The sequence below is a fragment of the Corythoichthys intestinalis genome, chromosome 17 (assembly GCF_030265065.1).
Source record: "Corythoichthys intestinalis isolate RoL2023-P3 chromosome 17, ASM3026506v1, whole genome shotgun sequence".
Lineage (NCBI taxonomy): Eukaryota > Metazoa > Chordata > Actinopteri > Syngnathiformes > Syngnathidae > Corythoichthys > Corythoichthys intestinalis.
The window spans coordinates 29545730-29567803 of NC_080411.1; the positions used below are offsets into that span (position 1 = coordinate 29545730).

The 22074-nt window shown below is 40.2% G+C and overlaps 1 protein-coding gene across 7 annotated transcripts in view; it reads left to right on the forward strand.

Moving 5' to 3' along the window:
* Positions 1–9343: 9343 nt before the first annotated feature.
* Positions 9344–22074, forward strand: part of sec16a (SEC16 homolog A, endoplasmic reticulum export factor) — a 36752-nt gene continuing 24021 nt past the window's right edge. For 2 of the 7 annotated variants that reach the window (XM_057818926.1, XM_057818925.1), the window contains exons 1-2: positions 17257–17408; positions 18673–22057. In XM_057818926.1, the coding sequence (XP_057674909.1) occupies positions 18740–22057 (3318 nt within the window). In that variant the 5' untranslated portion in view covers positions 17257–17408; positions 18673–18739. Of the gene's footprint in view, positions 9381–16991; positions 17074–17256; positions 17409–18672; positions 22058–22074 lie in introns of those variants that run through there. The other 5 variants (XM_057818922.1, XM_057818927.1, XM_057818928.1 and 2 more) reach the window with 4 other exon arrangements.

Genomic DNA, 22074 nt, shown 5'->3' on the forward strand with positions numbered 1-22074 from the left:
CGAATGATCAACAGCGTGATAAGCACAAACATACAACCTTTCCTGAAGTTTAAAGCACATCCTTAACTTATTGTCTGTGGCTGGTTTCGATTTAAGGCCTATAGATAGATATACGTACAAAGCACGATTTGTGGCAAAGGGATTTAACCAGAAAATGGGAATAGACTATGAAGAGACATTTGAACCCACAGAGGAGCAGTGGACTACTGTGAAACATGTCTTACGATACCTAAAAGGTACTTCCGAAAAGAGCCTTAGTTTCAAAAGAGATGACAATGCAAAACTTGGTATACAGGCATATAGTGATGCTGATTGGGCAGCTGATACTAGCGACCGGCGCAGTACTTCAGGATACTGTATTTTCTTGAGCAAGAATAGTTCTCCAATTTCTTGGAAAACAAAGAAACAACCTACAGTCGCACTATCTACCTGTGAAGCTGAATATATGGCACTGGCTTCAACCATACAAGAATGCCTATATTTAGAGCAACTACTAGGTAGCATTGATCATTATCAGTACACTCCAACAACTGTAAACGATGACAACCAAGGGACAATCGCTCTTGCCAAAAATCCTGTTAACAGACAGAGATGCAAGCACATAGACATAAAATATCATTTTATTCGATCTACAGTAAATCAGGGAAGAGTCACACTGACGAAGCTGATATCATGACAAAACCTGTAACAAAGTTAAAATTGAAGAGGTTTGACAGTGTTATTTTGGGAATTTGAAATGTAAAATTTGGTTGTTAAAAAGGCATCAGCATGAGAACAAGTGGGAGTGTTGATGGATTTATGCACTCAAAAGGGATGAAGATGGGAGAGAGACGTACAAAGCACGATTTGTGGCAAAGGGATTTAACCAGAAAATGGGAATAGACTATGGAGACACATTTGAACCCACACTGGTGCTTTGAAGCTGGATGCTGTTTAAAACATTCCACTTCCAACCATATATATAAGCGCTTCCAGGTGTTCACGCACAGCACAGAATGTCTCAGAGTCTGATCTACGTCGTGCTGAATCCATTTTTAGAGATTCCGCTGGTTCCTCTGCTTTGATTTTGCAGTTTTAACTTTGTCAACGCACTGCTTACTTCAACTGCACTTCACGTTGTTCTGTCTAAACCGTAAGTTCGGAGTAGAAATGATCAAAGATGGCGCCGCCCATGTTTCGCCAAGGAAATTTGTCTCTAATTCCATTAATTCCTTACACAGCCCAAAAACCCATGATAAATCTTAATAAGTGCTGCAGGTACAATTACAAATAGCAATTACACATAGCAACAAAAAATATATATATAAATAAGTAGGAAATAAAAAAGCGTTTTATTGTCACCTTATAGATACTGGCGAACAGAGGTCGGAGGAAATAGCGGGTGTGAAGGTAGTGAATGCATTAAATTAGATACACGTAAAACAAATCAATTACGAATAAATACTGACGAACGGAGGTCGAAGGAGACAGCGAGTGTGGAGATAGAGGCGGATACTCACACGCACACCACACTCAAATTTTTCTATTTCTTTTTTAATTTCAATGCTAAGCGTTCTCACCACTACTACCACCTGCACTAACCTTCTTGGGACCCATGATGATTTCTCTCACAAGGAAATCCAACGTACTGTGCCGTCTCGCGGGAAAACAATGAAATTGCGACGCTTTTGTAAATCGTTGTGTCTCGGGCATTTTGTCATATGTCGAGACAGTAGATGAGTCAAATTTTACGTAGTTTGTAGAAAAAAATCGTGTGTCGATGAGTTTGTATGTCGAGGTACTGCTGTATTGGTTTTTATTGACGTTTTTATCCACCTTTCCGCATCAGAAAATTGAAATTGCATTTTTCAATTTATCAAACAAATTTATTTCCGCTGGTATGCACATGACTAAGATGTTTTCTTCCCTATTAGTTAATTAAAATGTTCAACATATTTATTCGTTTCTGGCTATACCAAGCATTACAAGGTAAACCCTAGAGTTTAACAAATTTGAAATAATTTACTACGAAGAACACACACGTTCCTCTCTACCAGTCAACTTGTTGACATCACTGTAAAAAAGAATCATCTTGACAGAAACTGAAAGAGCAGCTTCTATGATAGAAAAGGTGCACATACATTGATGGCCAAAAGTATTGGCACCCCTGCTATTCCGTCAGATAATGCTCAATTTCTCCCAGAAAATGATTGCAATTACAAATGCTTTGGTAGTAATAGCTTCATTTATTTTGCTTGCAAAAAAAAAAACACAAAAGAGAATTAAAAAAAAAAATCATTACCATTTTAGTACAAAACTGCAAAAATGGGCCCTACAAAAGTATTGGCACTCTCAGCCTAATACTTGGTAGCACAACCTTTACAGAGGTTGAGTCAACTTTAATCCATTTTAACTGGCTGCAACTGCAATTTCGTTATTGCCACCACCTGTTATGTGCCACAGGTAAGTAAAAAGTAATGTTAATTACACAAATTAAAGAAGCACATGATTTTTCAAAGGGTGTCAATACTTTTGTGCGGCCCATTTTTTGACTTTTGTGTAAAATTAGAATGATATCTTTTTTCCCCTTTCTGTTTTGTGTTTTTTCATTGCAAGCAAAAGAAATGAAGACATTACTACCAAAGCATTTGTAATTGCAATCATTTTCTGGGAGAAATTAAGCATTATCTGACAGAATTGCAGGGGTGCCAATACCTTTGGCCAGCACTGTACTTGCTCTGCTTATCCATGGAAACAAGGATTTACACATGGATGTCCAGACTTTTTCCATGGAGGACCACATACTGTCATAACAACGGAAGGAACAGGGTGGCCAGAGAACTTTGAGACTCTAGATATTTGCATGAAACTTTTCCAAAGGGTAAGAATTCTTTCCCTATTTTATTAATCAGGCTTAAATACCTGTACATACATTTACACAAGAAGAACTTAGGAATGGTTTTGTTTACATCATGTGTCCATTTTCCCAGCAATATCCACGGGAATATTAATGGAACAGTGTTTAAAATCCTCCAACGAAACCATCTTTTGCTGCCAAGAGGCGACACACGAGACAAACCTTCAGCTCCATTTACCTCAATTGATAAATGAAGTGCACTTTGGGAAGCCTGATGCAACCAATGTTTCTGTTCAAGGTTCCCATGCTCCCAGGACCCTGGGGAGTGGCAGGAACAGATGTGACGTCTGCACTGCCCCCGCAACCATCCAGTCCCTCAGTATGTCCGTCTCCTATAAAGACAGTCTCTCCTTCTGTAGCTTGTAAAACAATCCATCACCCACTTGGAAAAACATGACTTTCTACCGCTAGTGCCTCTTTAATTGACGTAGAAATAAGATTATTGCTGATTTCACGTGGTTATAATTGAATCTTGATCTAATTATTAGTTGAATATGATACCGAGCTGTTGGAGAAATGAAATTTGCACACGGTTCCAGTCAATCTGTTTTTTAAATGTCAGCTCTCAGGGCAGTGGTTCTCAGACTAGTATACTCAGAGCTCCAAAGGCCTGAAAGCTGCAGGCTGTTAAAGGGAACCTCAGACTTAAAGACTTGTAGGCTCTAATAAGCCACAATTGTTCTCTTTTACTAAAATATGTTATTACAAACACATATAATATTGCCATTGATTTAAAAATCTATCATATTTAGCACATGTTTTGACCTACGGAGGGCACCATGTCTTATGCGCGCAACAGACACTCAGGGTGATGACGTAGTTTGTCACTGTCACTAGAAGAACACTACCGGTGTTCTGCAATTCCTTCCTACATGGTGAGACGTCCAACAAATGTTGACATCTGTTAAAAGCGGCGAGTACTTACTATTTGTGTTTTTATTGAGTCTTTTATTACATTTTCATTGCTTCAAAATACTTTTTGCATGTGTTTCCCTCTCATACTTTTAAGCATTGTGTTTTCTTGTGGTAGCTTTAAAGCAGATTGTTGATCTGTTGACTACATTAGTCACGTAGCATATTTAAGCCACCCTTATTCGATATTATCGCATTGGCCCGAATATAAGACAGTGTTTTTTACATTGAAATATGACTGCAAAAGTCAGAGTCGTCTTATATTCGGGGTCGAGACATTATACCCATTCACGACGCTAGATGGCGTCAGATATCATTAAAGCGAATGCTGAACTTGAGTAATGTTCTGTCATAACAGATCTCTTAGTTAATTAACATGTTCCTCCAGTACAATCAATATTAGAGATGTCGCGATCACGTCATTTTCAAAATATTGGAATCGGCAAAAAAATATCAGCCATGCCTTTTTTTAATATATATATATTTTTTTATTAAATCGTTTTCTAATTGTATTTAACGTTACAGACATAATATGTTACACTTATCCAGAGTCTTTAGTTTAGGCTTAAGGTAGGGTTATCAAATTTATCCCAATAACGGCGGTAATTAATTTTTTAAAAAATGTATCACATTAAAATATTTAACGCAATTAATGCATGCGCTGCACGACCCACTCACGCATTGTCGCGCACCATCTATAATAGCGCCGTTTTGCCTATATAGAGAGCTAAAAGGCAGCGTAAAAAGAGTAGAGTGAATTTTGGCAGCCTTTGGAGCCTTATTTTAATTGGCTAAAGCCTTACAATCCCTCTCCCTTCAATTAGAAATATCATGGGAAGCAATGTGGGAAAGCAAGGTAGCAATTGATCTTTTTCTTAACACCTTATGTTATTTCCCAACGCAGAGAAGATATATCAATTGGTAGCACTACGCACAGTCGTGGTTCCACTTCCCATCATGCATTTGGGCATGGCCTTCAGTATCATTTACTGAAAGCTCAACAAATACACTAGATGGCAATATTTAGTCACAATATACAAAGTCACAAGTCTTTCTATCCGTGGATCCCTCTCACAGAAAGAATGTTAATAATGTAAATGTCATCTTGAGGATTTATTGTCATAATAAACAAATACAGTACTTATGTACTGTATGTTGAATGTATATATTCGTCCGAGTTTTATTCATTTTTTTCTTAATGCATTGCCAAAATGTATATGATCGGGAAAAATTATCGGAAATAATTGGAATTGAATCGGGAGCCAAAAAAAGCAATCGGATCGGGAAATATCGGGATCGGCAGATACTCAAACTAAAACGATCGGGATCGGATCGGGAGCAAAAAAACATGATCGGAACAACCCTAATCAATATGTAAATTTACTAAATCAAATCAGCCCAGTCTGCATAATATAATCCGCTAGTTTACGTATTTACACTTCTCTCATAGCAAATTGCTAAACATAACTAAACAAACAGTATCTCCAAACTTAACCACAAATGCCTTTACCGACATACAGTGCCTTGCAAAAGTATTCGGCCCCCTTGAACCTTGCAACCTTTCGCCACATTTCAGGCTTCAAACATAAAGATATAAAATTTTAATTTTTTGTCAAGAATCAACAACAAGTGGGACACAATCGTGAAGTGGAACAAAACTTATTTGATAATTTAAACTTTTTTAACAAATAAAAAACTGAAAAGGTGGGCGTGCAATATTATTCGGCCCCCTTGCGTTAATACTTTGTAGCGCCACCTTTTGCTCCAATTACAGCTGCAAGTCGCTTGGGGTATGTTTCTATCAGTTTTGCACATCGAGAGACTGACATTCTTGCCCATTCTTCCTTGCAAAACAGCTCGAGCTCAGTGAGGTTGGATGGAGAGTGTTTGTGAACAGCAGTCTTCAGCTCTTTCCACAGATTCTCGATTGGATTCAGGTCTGGACTTTGACTTGGCCATTCTAACACCTGGATACGTTTATTTTTGAACCATTCCATTGTAGATTTGGCTTTATGTTTTAGATCATTGTCCTGTTGGAAGATAAATCTCCGTCCCAGTCTCGGGTCTTGTTCAGATACCAACAGATTTTCTTCCAGAATGTTCCTGTATTTGGCTGCATCCATCTTCCCGTCAATTTTAACCATCTTCCCTGTCCCTGCTGAAGAAAAGCAGGCCCAAACCATGATGCTGCCACCACCATGTTTGACAGTGGGGATGGTGTGTTCAGGGTGATGAGCTGTGTTGCTTTTACACCAAACATATCGTTTTGCATTGTGGCCAAAAAGTTCAATTTTGGTTTCATCTGACCAGAGCACCTTCTTCCACATGTTTGGTGTGTCTCCCAGGTGGCTTGTGGCAAACTTTAAACGAGACCTTTTATGGATATCTTTGAGAAATGGCTTTCTTCTTGCCACTCTTCCATAAAGGCCAGATTTGTGCAGTGTACGACTGATTGTTGTCCTATGGACAGGCTCTCCCACCTCAGCTGTAGATCTCTGCAGTTCATTCAGAGTGATCATGGGCCTCTTGGCTGCATCTCTGATCAGTTTTCTCCTTGTTTGAGAAGAACGTTTGGAAGGACGGCCGGGTCTTGGTAGATTTGCAGTGGTCTGATGCTCCTTCCATTTCAATATGATGGCTTGCACAGTGCTCCTTGAGATGTTTAAAGCTTGGGAAATCTTTTTGTATCCAAATCCGGCTTTAAACTTCTCCACAACAGTATCTCAGACCTGCCTGGTGTGTTCCTTGGTTTTCATAATGCTCTCTGCACTTTAAACAGAACCCTGAGACTATCACAGAGCAGGTGCATTTATACGGAGACTTGATTACACATAGGTGGATTCTATTTATCATCATCGGTCATTTAGGACAACATTGGATCATTCAGAGATCCTCACTGAACTTCTGGAGTGAGTTTGCTGCACTGAAAGTAGAGGGGCCGAATAATATTGCACGCCCCACTTTTCAGTTTTTTATTTGTTAAAAAAGTTTAAATTATCCAATAAATGTTGTTCCACTTCACGATTGTGTCCCACTTGTTGTTGATTCTTGACAAAAAAATTAAATTTCATATCTTTATGTTTGAAGCCTGAAATGTGGCGAAAGGTTGCAAGATTCAAGGGGGCCGAATACTTTTGCAAGGCACTGTACATCAACTGAAACAACTTATAGCCTCACGTGGGCCGAACCAGAGCGTAGCTGTCCCTTAGCCATGCCAGACACGTCTCCTTCTCAGTCATAAGAGGTAAGAGTTCAGGCACACCCAACGCCGCCACCAGAAAGCATCATTTGACAAAATACAATACAGTCCCTGACAAAAGTCTTGTCGCTTATCCATTTTGTAGAAACAATTGCTGATAACCTGACTTTTAATTATTCAATTGGTTTCAGAAATGGCTCATATGAAAGCTAAGACCATCCCAAATGATGACGAATTTACAAAAATATATTTGGTTCACTGAAAAAAGATTTATCATTTAATGAAGACATAAAGGTCAAATTTTGGCAAGACGAGTTTTGTCGCCTACAGAAAGTAGTGTGAAAATTGAACAAAAAATGTACTTATGAGATCCAAATTTAACATTTTGTATGACTTCCATGGGCTTCGGCAAGGATTCGTACAATTTATTAATGAAGTCATCAGGAACGTCAAAGAAAGCAGTCTTGCATACCTCCCAGAGTTCATCAACATTCTTGGGTTTCATCTTCCATGCTTTCTCTTTCATCCTACCCCAGACATGCTCAATGATGTTCATGTCTGGTGACTGGGCTGGCCAGTAAGATTTGTTGATATTTCAGACTATTTATGTTGCCTTCTACCCTGCATCACTCGCACACCCCATACTGGATGTAACCCCAGACTATGATTTTGCCACCAAAAAACTTTACTGTTTTCTGAGTGAATCTCGGATCCATGTGTGCTCCAGTAGGTCTCCTGCAATATTTGCGGCAACTGTGGAGTAATTCAATGGAAGATTCATCTGAAAAATCCACCTTTTGCCACTTTTCCAGCGTCCATCCTTTTGACAGGCTGTGTGCCTTGGCAAATGCCACGTCTTTTTAATTGTCTGCGCCCTGAGAGAAAAATAGTCTGAAATATCAACAAAGCTTAGCTGCTGCTTACATTCCTAACTATAAAAAGGGACCAATTCTGCAGCAGGATGTTGCCCCATCACATACTTGAATCTCTACCTTAAAGTTCCTCATGGCAAAGAAGATCAAGATCCTCCAGGACTGGCCAGCCCAGTCACCAGACATGAACATCATTGAGCATGTCTGGGGTAGGATGAAAGAGGAAGCATGGAAGACGAAACTCAAGAATGTTGATGAACTGGGAGGCAGGCAAGACTGTTTTCTTTGATGGTGCTGATTACTTCATCAATAAATATATGAATCCTTGCTGAAGCCCATGGAAGTCATACAAAATATTAAATTTGGATCTCACAGCACCACTACTAAATTCGCTTATGTTTTTAACATATTTTTGTATTTGAAGTACATTTTTTGTTCAATTTTCAGTAGAGATGAGATCGGGATGCCGATCGATCGGGTCCGATCACGTCATTTTGAAAATATCGGAATCAGCAAAAAAATATCGGACATGCCTTTTTTAAATTTTTTAAAAAAAATTTTATTAAATTGTTTTCTAATTGTATTTAACGTTACAGACATAATATGTTACACTTATCCAGAGTCTTTAGTTTAGGCTTAAGATAGGGTTATCAAATTTATCCCGATAACGGCGGTAATTTTTTTTTTTTAAATGTATCACGTTAAAATATTTAACGCGATTAATGAATGTGCTGCACGATCCACTCACAATTGCGCCGTTTTACCTATATTAGGGAGCTAAAAGGCAGCGTAAAATGAGTAGAGTGAATTTTGGCAGCCTTTGGAGCCTTGTTTTAAATCGCTAAAGCCTTACAATCCCTCTCCCTACGATGAGAAATATTGTGGGAAGCAATGTGGTGAAGCAAGGCAGCAATTGATCTTTTCCTTAACAACCTATTTTATTTCCCAACGCAAAGAAGATATATCAATTGGTAGCACTAAGCACAGTCATGGTTGCACTTCCCATCATGCATTCTGCCATGGCTACAGTATCATTTACTGAAAGCTCAACAAATACACTAGATGGAAATATTTAGTCACAATATACAAAGTCACATTTATCCTTTAAGAATTACAAGTCTTTCTATCCGTGGATCCCTCTCACAGAAGGAATGTTAATAACGGGGCCGGATGTATGGGTGGGCCGGGGTGGGCACGGCCCACCCAGACGTGAGTCGTGCCCACCCAATCAAAATGTCGGGAATATCTATTGTAGCGTCGCACTGGATATAGAGAACGCACGGAGAGTTGGTCTCACCTACTTTTTTAAGCAGGATTAACGGTTGCTGTTGGCAACGCCGAACAAGCAATCACCTAAACAAGCTGTTTTTCCAACCTCGTTTATTATCCGCGCGCTTCCTCTCTCCTCCAGGCACATACACACACGCACCCTCCGCTCGCCCCGCCCACTCCTACTCATCCAACCACACACACCCATCCGTACCAGAGGCGTTCGCTGACGGTAGGAAGCTGATAGAACAGCAATAATACTGTGGGGTCGTTACTCTAAATATTCGGTCAAAGAAAGTAAAAAGATATCACAATATCTGTACCATATTGTTGGGTGGGCAGCCGTTTTCCTCCCGACAGAACATAAAAAAGTGTTTTTGCCAGCGATGCCGAGTAGCTGTAAAAGCTGTAGTAGTACCAAGTAGCTCTACCGATTTCACCAATGAGACGTCGCAAAAATAATCACATGACTCCATTATACAAATCAGACGCAAGCTTGCCGTCCCAGCTTCACGCCAGCCTGCTCAATCATGTGGTCTTTAGTACCGTAAAAAATGAAGTATTTTATATTGAGCGCTGCTCTCAACAGGACTCAAAAGTGCGGATTTCAACCTCTATACCAGTTTTTATTTGGCATTGATTGACCAAGGATATATGCTCCTTTTAATTTCTAAATAGTAATAATGAAGAAACTCTTCACTATTCAAACTAGGAAATATTTTTCCCACCAGAGGGCACTCATGCTCTTTGGACGAAGAATGCCTCGTTTATGTTTTTTTCCCCTCTCATTGGAATACATTTTTATTGTATTTCTTTGGCTTTATGCGATTATGTAATGTGTTATTGTCCAGTATCATTATAACAACGGTTCATATACCATTGTAAAAAAAAAAAAAAAAAAAAAAAAAAGAAAAAATTAAACAAAAACAAGCAGTTACTAAAAATGTCACTCTTAATTGAGTATTCTTTTCACTGCATACCTTTTTATTTGTACTTGAGTACATTTTTTGGATGACTACTTTTACTCTTGAGTAATATTAGTTTAAAGTAGCACTACTCTTAGTTGAGTAAAAATGTTGGCTGCTCTACCCACCTCTGTGTTTAAATATTGCAATTTAAATTTGCTTATAAAATCCAGACACTTATTCTGGAAGTTTTTTAAAATGTTTCTTAAGTAGTTTTTAAAAACAAAGGTTTAATCAAACGGTGTACCAATGAAACCACTACATATGCACTGCAAAACCCAAACCAAAAAAAAGAAAAGCTTCCCTTGTTTTCAGTGTAAATATACTAGAAATAAGTGAAATTATCTGCGAGTGCTTCAATTAAATTTACTCACTTAGATTTCTTGAAATAAGAAAAATACCTAGCTGAAAATAAGCTTAAAAAACTTGTCAGAAATGTTTTTAAATTCAAGAATAGATATTGTTCAAAACATTATTTGAAAGCATTTTTCTCTTGATTTAGGTGAAAAATGACCAACTTGTAGTTGTATGGCCTTAATAAGAACAAATACTGTAGCAATAGTAATATTTACTTAAAGTAAGTGGAAGAATCTGATGCATTAATCTGTTAACCAGCCGTTAACACTCAGAACAAGATGGAGAAAATTATTCGACTAGATTTAAGAAAAATTAAAGAAATGCAGCGGGTAAAAAAAAGCCTGCATTGGGGGTGCCCCCTCAAGATTTCTTAGTGCCCACTCTGGTGGGTAAACCTAGATCCGGGCCTGGTTAATAATGTAAATGCCATCTTGAGGATTTATTGTCATAATTAAACAAATACAGTACTTATGTACTGTATGTTGAAGGTATATATTCGTCCGAGTTTTATTCATTTTTTTCTTAATGCATTGCCAAAATGTATATGATCGGGAAAAATTATCGGGAACTGATTGGAATTTAATCGGGAGCAAAAAAAGCAATCGGTTCGGGAAATATCGAGATCGGCAGATACTCAAACTAAAACGATCAGGATCGGATCGGAAGCAAAAAAAACATGATCGGAACAACCCTAATTTTCACACTACTTTCTGTAGGCGACAAAACTTTTGTCTTGCCAAAATTTGACATTTATGTCTTCACTAAATGATTGATCTTTTTTCAGTGAAAGAAATATATTTTTGTACATTCAACATCATTTGGGAGGGTTTTAGCTTTCATATGAGCCATTTCTGAAACCAATTGAATTATTAAAAGTCAGGTTATTAGCAATTTTTTCGACAAAATGGATAAGCGACAAGACTTTTGTCAGGGACTGTACTTTAAGACAAACTATTACACAAAGGGTTTTGACAGTTGCCATCATATTTCGGAATCAAAGCACCGTATGCAGGAACAGCGTTCTGGCTCGGAAACTCATGACCGAACGCCGTTCCGGCCCACTTTCACCCCTGATTGTACTGTAAACTGAACTTCGCTAAACATCCAAACTGCAGTCCCCTCGGATGCATATCGTTGCATACGTTCAGACAGAACTGAATATTCTGTTGGTCTTGAAAGAATCAGAATGCTGTAAAAGTGCTGGCAACATATGAAGCTTTGCTTGCACGGAGAGAGTTTAGTTAAACTGAACTCAAGATTACTGTGAATTTTTTTTTCTTCCAGAAATGTCACCCCTTGTGTACTGTTTGGAATAAGCAGCAGCCAAAGCCTATGTGAACCATGGTGGAGTGCTGTTCTCTGTGATGCACTGATATAATGAGCCCTGACTACAGTTATCTGACATCCTGCAAAGACAGCAAAACCCACGTTTAAACACCTTTAGATTCTAATCTTCCCCTAACACAAGTGACGGCCCCTGTCTCGGTCAGCTTGCACCTACTGAAGCTGAGAACTCAATGCAGGGTGATTGTTAACAGACCTGCATCATTATCTAAAAAAGCAGGAGGGATGCTACTTATAGTCAGTATGCACATTTGGAGTTTTAACCTCTAAATACACAAACGCACGAACATACATATTCAAGGACATACAATATCATACATTAGAGGTCGAATTATTTGAATTATTAGTTGAGATTGACAGTTCTGCTTATATTGACTCATTCATCAGTGTTATCCACCTATGTTTTAAAGGTATAGTTTGACAAATTACTGACTGATATACTCTACACTCTGACAGACAAACACCCATTCACAATCTAATTCATACCCATGGACAATTTATTCTTGAATAAACTTAACATAGGCTACTTGTTGGAATGCGGAAGGAAGCCCAAGTACACAGAGAACATCAGAAAGAGCATGCAAACCTTACAGAGGAGGAAGGGGCCGTCTTTTAAATCCAAAACATCACTGGTGGTAGGCAGATATGCTACCATAAGATGACTGATTCTCACTAGGTGGCACTGTAAGTAGCTACTGGGCGCCCTCTTGTGGTATGTTAAATAGCTACTGCCAAAATACAGTTCATTAGAAGGGGCACCAATTTGGGCAGAGAAGGCCAGAGCCTCTCTCTGAGCACAATATCGTAAGCAGTTACTCACAATGTTACTCATTACCCGAGTATTCTTTTCACCAAATACTTTTTTACTTGTACTTGAGTACATTTTTTGGGATGACTACTTTTACTTTTACTTAATTTATAATATTTTGAAGTGACACTACTCTTAAGTGAGTAAGATTTTAAGCTACTCTACCCACCTCTGCAACAGTAATCAGAGCAAAGGGTGTTGGAACTTGAATATGTTTTAATTTATTTCACCTTTTCACATGTGATCATCCATAGTTTTGATGCCTTCAGTGAGAATCAATATTGTAAATAGTCATAAAAATAAAGAAAAGGCATTGAATTATAAGATGTGTCCAAACTTATATACAGAATATATATATATATATATATGTGTGTGTGTGTGTGTGTGTGTGTGTGTGTGTGTGTGTGTGTGTGTGTGTGTGTGTGTGTGTGTGTGTGTGTGGCGGAAAACACTCAGGTGACTTGAAGTTCCGCTCTGTTTGGCCAACTTTCAAAATTGTCCGATAGGCATGTGTGATACATCATTGGAAAGCTTAAAATGTCAATGTCAATTTTCTGGGGGAAGAAAAATTTTGAACAGGAGGGCTTTAAAAAAAAAAAAAAAATTAAACAGCAAAACCCTAACTGGAGGTGAGAGCACGCGAGACAATAAAAAGACACCATGATTTTAACGAGATATTATCGCGTACTTACCTCTTTTCGCTCCAAAAACTCCATGTAGCATGTATCAACGAGTGTCAAAACACTGATGTGAATGGCCACAGCTGGATTTCTGGGGAATTTTATGGGTGAAACATGGTAATATAATAAGGGTCGCGATACAGAAATCGCAGACATCAAGGAGTGGTCATTTTCATATACTTACCCTTTTAAGCTTTTTAAAAAAAATTTATTATTTATTTTTTTTCTTTGTTTGGATTGATTATCATCTAAAATATTGGGGAAAATACGACAGTAACGAAAAAATACAATTAACCGATAGTTATGAGGTAGATATCCGTGACTTTTTTACAGATATAATTTTTTCATTGCGACGTAATTTGTTTAAAAGTTTAAAATATGCAAGTAAATAATTTTTTTAAAGTCGTTTTTTTTTTTTTAAACTAAATTTAGACATCAATTAATGATGCTAAGCTAAAAATGACAGACATTTCGAATAACAAATACGATTGCTTACCTTCTTCTTATGGCTAGGTTGAAACAAAAGTGGTTGCGCGACATCTGTAAACGGGGGTTTCCAGGGTATAACGGACAAATTAAAAATAGTTCGGGGCCTTAATGCGCAATGAATCTCCTACGGCAGCATATAGACATAGTTTTCTATCAAACACAAAAGTTTTTTTGGCTTAAAATACAGCAGTTTATTTTAAAGAGGGGGGCAAGAGCAGAAACTGCTTTTTCAGCCTAGTCTGTGTTTTCCGCCATATACTGTATACAGTGGTATGATAAAGTATCTGAACCTTTTGGAATTTCTCACATTTCTGCACAACATCACCATCAAATGTGATCTGATCTTTGTCAAAATCACACAAATGAAGTAACAGTGTCTGTTTTAACTAAAACCACCCAAGCATTTATATGTTTCCATATTTTAATGAAGGTAGTATGCAAACAATGACAGAAGGGGGAAAAATAAGTAAGTGAACCATCACATTTAATATTTTGTGCCCCCCGGCAGCTATAACTTCAACCAGACGCTTCCTGTAGATGCAGATCAGTCTGGCACATCGATCAGGACTAATATCGGCCCATTCTTCTCTACTGTACAAAACAGCTATAGTTCAGTCAGATTCCTGGGATGTCTGGCCTGAATCGCTGTCTTTAGGTCATGCCACAGCATCTCAGTGGGGTTCAAGTCTAGACTTTGACTTGGCCACTCCAGAACGTGTATTTTGTTCTTCTGAAACCATTGTAAAGTCGATTTACTTCTGTGTTTTGGATCATTGTCTTGTTGCAACATCCATCCTCGTTTAAGCTTCAACTGTCTGACAGACGACCTGAGGCAGCAAACAGCCCCAAATCATGGTGCTCCCTCCACCATGCTTTATGGAGGGGATGAGGTGTTGATGTTGGTGAGCTGTTCCATTTTTCCTCCATACAAGATGAGCATTACTCCCAAACAATTCAACTTTGGTCTTATCAGTTATCAGTCCACAAAATATTTTGCCAAAACTTCTGTGGAGTGGCCAACTGCCTTTTTACAAACATTAAACAAGCAACAATGTTTTTTTAGACAGCAGTGTCTTCCTCCCATGAACACCATTCTTGGCCCATAGTTTTACATACTGTATAGTTGATACAGTACACATATATATATATATATATATATATATATATATATACACATTAGAAAAAAATATTTTTTTTAATGATTTTTTTCTTTGATTGAAAATATTTTTTTTTGATCAAAGCAACTTTTTTTGGGATTGAATGATTTAGACACAAATATCCTAATCATAATATGGCCCAAACACAAAAAAAATTGCTTCAATCAAAGAAAACTTTTTCAATGAAAATTGAAGTGTTCAAATGCAAATTTTTCCAATGTCAAATATTTTTTCGCATTCAAAAACTTTTTCTATGATTTAAATTTTTCTTTTTTTTGATTGAAGTGATTTCCTTTTTGAAACTCTATATTTTTTTGAAGCATCTTATTTTTTGATTGAATAATAAAGACAAAAATGTCCTAGCCACAATGTGGCCCAAACACAAATCAACATTACTTCAATCAAAAAAAAATAAAATAAAATAAAAATAGCTTTCACATGCATTTTTTTTTGGGGGGGGGGGGGTTCAAATTTATTTATTTATTTATCAATTTAACACTTTTTTTTTTTTTTTTTTTTTTATTGAAGCGACATTTTTTGGGTCAAAAATTAGGGCTGTCAAACGATTAAAATTTTTAATCGAGTTAATTACAGCTTAAAAATTAATTAATCGTAATTAATTGCAATTAATCGCAATTCAAACCATCTCTAAAATATGCCATATTTTTCTGTAAATTATTGTTGGAATGGAGGGATAAGACAAGATGGATATATACATTCAGCATACGGTACATAAGGACTGTATTTGTTTATTATAACAATAAATCAACAAGATGGCATTAACATTCTGTTAAAGCGATCCATGGATAGAAAGACTTGTAGTTCTTAAAAGAAAAATGTTAGTACAAGTTATAGAAATTTTATATTAAAACCCCTCTTAATGTTTTCGTTTTAATAAAATTTGTAAAATTTTCAATCAAAAAATAAACTAGTAGCCCGCCATTGTTGATGTCAATAATTACTGACACAATGCTCATGGGTGCTGAAGCCTATAAAATCAGTCGCACCCAAGCGCCAGCAGAGGGCGGCAAAACTCCATAAAACACAATTAACAAGTGAGTGTTTCACTGTACCGTCATTTAAATCTGTCTGAGCGGGGCATCTGCGTTAATTGCGTCAAATATTTTAACGTGATTAATTTTTAAAATTAATTAACGCCCATTAACGCGATAATTTTGACAGCCCTATCAAAAATATTATTTTAATTGAAGCAAATTTTTGATTGAAGCAACTTTTTTTTTTAATAACAAAGACACAAATCTACCTTCATATGGCTCCGCCCAAGGCATACAATTTTTGACTGGGGTAACTACATTGGCATAACACCGGCAGGCGTACCATATTCAATGGATGACGATCTTGGCAAAAAGTATTGCCTCAGCAGCCTGATTTAGAATTCCCCTCAAGAATGATGGGAAACAAAAAAATGCATATCGTCAACTTAATATTCTTAATATTCATGTAAGTTAATTTTATTGCTGACACTGCGTTTTGGGGTCATCAACATGTTGTGCCCCCCCTGCCCCAAAAGTCAAACTCCGCCTATGTCTTTAAGTCTCCTTAGGCAGAGGGTTCAAATACTTATTTCCCCCCCCCCCCCCCGTCTGTCATTGTTTGCATGCTATCTTCATTAAAATATGATTGTTTGGGTGGTTTTAAGTAAAGCAGACACTGTATTTTCATCTGTGTGATTTTGACAAAGATCAAATCACATTTGATGGTGATTTTATGCAGAAATGTGAGAAATTCAAAAGGTCTGAATACTTTTTCATACCACTGTATATATATAGAATCTATATATGTCGGCCATCTATCTATATTGTAGATGGATGCCTACAGACACATATAGATAAACGCTACCACGAAAAAACACTCATGGCCTAATACAGCAGTCTTTTTTGCTTTTAATGTTTTTTTTTTTTTTTTTTTTTTAATATCAGGTGGTTGTTATCGTTTTTCTCGATCCGAAATTTAGTATTGTCCCCTTTAAAAGAAGAAATCGCCCTCCGCTGGCGGCGAGGAAGTTGCTGTTTGGCCGCTTACGCCACTTGTACACGTAGCCTACTAGTAGGATGTGGCTATTGATGATGGTGGCGGTGTGTCAAACTCGCTGTCCTGCGCAATTGTAAGACTTTACCCTTTCTCTGCTTCTATGTTATACCGTCTAAGGAGCGTACGCTCACACACACCTATGAAACAACAACACGGTTCATTTTTTAGTTCAATCCCCCGATATGACGCGGAAAAGCTTAAGTGTTTCCCCCCTCCCGTCTGTTAGCAATTAGGCTAGATAGCAGCAATGCTAACGACTCCGCTGAATGCTAACGTTAGCACACCGGAGATACTGGACCTTGTTTTGTAAAATGCAATCGCCTGGTGACAAGCGACCCGGTGGGGCCCGTCGGAGAGCCCTCGTCGGTTGTGAATTTGCAAGGAAAGAAGTTTAGAGGAAGGCCGTTCGTGAGTCCTAAATTCGGTCATTTTCCGGCGACTTTGGACCTCTGTGTTGTGCTAGTTACGGTGTTAGGACGGTGTTGGGTTTTTAAACTGTGTCTGTGTAGTCGTCGAAGAAACAAGAACTCTTTACAGGAAGTTCTCATTTTGGCTCTCAATAATTTATTTTTGGACGAATAATCGAGTGGCTACATTTTCAACAAGTGGCGGATGATGTGTTGATATCGTGTTTCCCCGGGGTGTGAATTAATTTAGGCATTTATTAACGATGTGACATTGATATGTTAAAAATAAACAAAAACTTTTCATCCATTATCCTTATTAGATTCGGCTACGGACTCTGGACTGGTCGCCAATGCTGTACTTGAAAATAATTTCATTTCTCAGTCAGACCAAAAGGCCATTTAGTCACTGTACTGTAGATGGGTAACCATTAGATATCAGGGATTATGCAAGTTAGCAGGCATTCACACTAACAGACAATTTCATTTATTTGCTGCTATTGATGGTAACCGCCGTCAAATCCGTTTTAAACTGGGAGGGTTGGCAGTATTCATTCAACAAGATTGGATGGGTTTCACCAATAACCGCAGCGAATGACGTGTTAACTTAATGTGTATGTTTCTGGTTTGCTTGATTATTAAGCTTATTGCTTAACAGGCAATAAGCTTTTGCCCTAATGTGAATTCTCAGTGTTTTCTGGCACACCTCACAATTTGGGCAAAGTTATCTTATTTCCCTTCAAAACTCTAGTTCGTATGATCAAATGTCAACAAATGGAATGAAGAATTGTTGTTTTTACGCAATGTTGATTAATTTGAGTTGCTTGGGAACAAACTCTTTGACCTTGTAAATCAGTCAGTGTTCATGAAACGGAAAGAAACATGCCCAATTGTTATTTGGGCCGATGAATTGGGCAACTGATTGTGCACTCAATTTTTTGCCATTCACGTGAGGTTTGAATAAGCTTGTTTTGCATTTATGGTAGTAATGGCTTTGACAATTTTTTAAAAAACTTTGGTTAGATGATGTAATGTGTTTGCTTTTACAAAGTTAGCTAATTCACTGCCATGGATGGCAACAGCTACTACCCTAGCTTCTTCCTACATTCCTAAAACATGTTAAGTTATTGGCGATCACTCCAGGTTGTACTTGCCAGGTGCCACGTTGTACTGTAAAATTTACCGGCATCAGTAGCTACTGCACAAACATAGGTGTGGTTTCAGCCTTGTGTTGCCTTTAGCTAACCACCTGTTCTTTGTTCATCCAGCTACAACTGACTTCAACTTCATTAGTGAGAGCTTCTTGATCAATTTGCTCGTCACACCTCTGCTGCTATGCAGCCCCCACCTCGGACTGGACCCCCAGGAGCCTCTGGGCCGCCTCCTCCCTCTGGGCCGAATATGTTCCGCAGGACCAGGCCTCTCAAGCATGCAGGAGCAACAGCAACACCTTCTTCAATCCCACTCTCAACCCAACCCATGACGGACCCGTTTGCCTTTGTCCGAGCCCCCCCTTCTACGAGTGCAGGGGGTGCCCCAGTACTCCAGAGCAACTCTCTGCCAGCACAAGCCCCACCCACTTCCACCTACACTCTGGCAGGCCTAGTTCAGGACCCACAATTGCAGACACTTGAGGGTATCCCAGCTGCTCCAGCTGGCACCCAGCCGTCCTCTCTGCCAGGGGTGCCCATGTTCAGTCCTCACAGTTCAACCTCACCTGGTGTTCGTACAGAACCTGCACATTCTGAACAAGGTTACTTTAATTCTAGGGAGCATACGTTGGCAGTGGCTGCGGAACCGCCATCTGTGCCGTCAGAACCAGTACCAAGTCAGACGTTTAATCAGGAATACCACGCGCAGTCTCCTCCTCAGCCTGTCCCCTTCCAGCCAGTGCCTCCTGCAGCCACCTCTTCTCAAAGGGCCTCCGATCACGGAAGTCGCCCTCCATCCGTTCAGAACTATTTTCAGCCTACGAGTGATCCTCCTCAACAGCCTTTTAATCCACAGCCGCAGGCCCAGATGCACCCCTCAAACGCACCAACCCCTCCAACACAATTTGGGCATCCTCAAAATCCTCTTCTACACCAAAACCCTGCGAATACCCCCGGCTCTCATTGGGCTGGACCAAATACGACCCAACAGCATAACTCGCATTTCCAACACCAGAGCTACTTCATGCAGACCTCTGCCCCGCAAGATGCATGGTTCAGTCAAGCGCCACAGGACCCAGCCTACCACCAAATGGCGAATGCCCCCCTCCACTTGCAGCCCCAGTCAGACTGTGCATCTCATCATATACCTAACGTGGGTTCTCAGCATGGGTCTGCCTCTACAGCAGTTCAATACGCTCAAGATTCTGGTACACTGTCCATGTTTTTCAATGACGATGTAGAAAATGAGGAAACCTTAGCCGGAGAACGAAAAAAGGTTATGAACGGTATTCCTGATCCCTCACATCTTTCAAATAATTCGCAAGGTGGGCCACCAGCTCAGAGTGGTCTAGCAAATGTTCCTTTTGATAACCAAGCATCCCGTTTACAAGACAATTCACATATACCGTATATGAACGACGGAAACGCAGCGTCGCAAGGGAGGAGTCCAAATCCCTCTGATTCTCAGTATGACCATGTTGAGAATTTGGAGTGTGTTCCAAATCAGGAAGTATTGCCCAGTGAAATTCATGGTAGTCCTGCTGGATTACCTGCAGCCCATGCAGTAGACACCTATGAAACTGGCCCCAACCTGGAGACTCCAGATTCCCTTCCCAGACCAATAAGATCTGCCAGTGCATCATCTAACTACAGTAATATGAGTCACGGAAGTGGGACTGCTGGCCGTCGACACCAGGGTGTAGTCAGTACTTTTATTCAGCAGGAAAGCCCGCGCCCGGCCGATGATGCCAACTTGCCTCCAGGCGCTGTTGCGGCTGCCGGAGGCTACTTCGAACAGATCGACTCTTCACCAGCTGGAAATGCGGCCACTCAGCCTAGCCCCTCCGAGCAAATGTGGCCCACCACACCTAGCCCTCCAAAACCAACAGGCACCTTCCAGGCCAGTGCTAACAGCTCGTTTGAGCCCGTCCGCTTACACGGGGTCGGGGTTCGCCCTGCTGAGGTCGATAGGGCTAAAATGGTAGCGGAAGGTGGCACGGATCCAACACCAGGCAATCTGGAGCAGCCGCCAGATAATTTAGAAAATATTTATGGCCCAGGTCACCCTCTGCCTATCGGTGTACCTCACTTGACGAACCCCGTGGTTCAGGCTCACTCTCGACCTTCATCACGTGCCTTGGGCGCCAGTCGTCCCTGTGAGAGCCCTGCCACGACTTTATGGGCTCAAAGTGATCCTACCAACTTGGGCGCCAGCATTGTCCTAGCGCCCGCTGCCCCAACTGTTCTCGCTCCGCTAAGGGAGCCTAGTGTAGATGTCATACAGCCTCCAGAGGATGGTCCACTGGACCTCCATCCTCCTCAGAGAACCCCACAACAACATTCAGAAAACCTAGAGAACCCACCAAAGGTGAGTGAGTTAGACAATGCAGATTCTCAAGGCAATCTGGGCTATGCATCTCTCCTTGTGTCTGAATCGCTCCAGCAACCTGTTCTGATTGCACCGCCCGTGTCTAATTATGTGATTCCCCCCAGTACCTTTGCACAAGTCCCAAGTCAAAGTACTGCCCCTACAAAAACATTCGGACAGGCAGCCAGTGTATCCCTTACATCTGGTCTCCCTTTCAATCAGAATCCACTTAGCCCACCTGCTCCTGCCTCAAACCCAGTCCCACTCAATTTGACTCGAGAAAGTGCCGAAGCATCAACTTCAGGAAGCGCCTTGGCACAGCCGCATCCAGTCCGCCCTTCTGTATCTCATGGCCAATCATTGAGTAGAGACACACACTTAGCTCTGCCGGTTAATCCTCCGACTTCTCTCACTGCTGCTTCTGTCACCAATCATAATCAGTCTTCGAATTATGAACTGCTTGATTTTTCTATGCACCAATCACAGAGCCAAATTCAAGCATCTGGCCATCCTTCTGCTTTACATGAGTCTTCGCAGTCTAGTAATGGATTTTACATGCAGGTCACCAAAGATGCGCAACATGGGCTAAGAATGGACGTAAATGCTCCTGTCCAGACTCCTGGCCCTTCAGCTCCACCACAAGTCACGACAGCTTCCTTGACATCCGCTCCACCTACCATGCCAACCTCATCACCATCCGCCCCACAGTTTTCTGCAGCTCCGTCATCATCCGCCCCACCGGTCTCTGTGGTGTCTTCGGCAAACACGGGGATCCAGCCACAACCCGATCCTCCAAGGATACCAGAGGCACATGCTGCAGCACAGGCGCAAAGTGATCCCTCTTTTTCCGTAAGGGGAGCACAGCCTTCATCTAGTCAGTATCCATCCCAGATGCAAGGTGCTGCAACTGCAAGCGTTCCTCCTGGATCAATTCCTTCCCAGCAAGCTCCATCAGAGCCGCCTCGACCACCTTCCTCCTCTGGCAGCCAGCAGGGCTACGGGCCCCCTCCTCCTGGACCAGGGCAGATGTACGGAGGCTATTATGGAAACTACGGAGAATATCCTGATGGCCGAGCACCATATCCTTCTGGTCCATACCCACCTGGGGATCCTAGAGCTCAGCAGTATTATCAGGTAATATTAAGAAGATT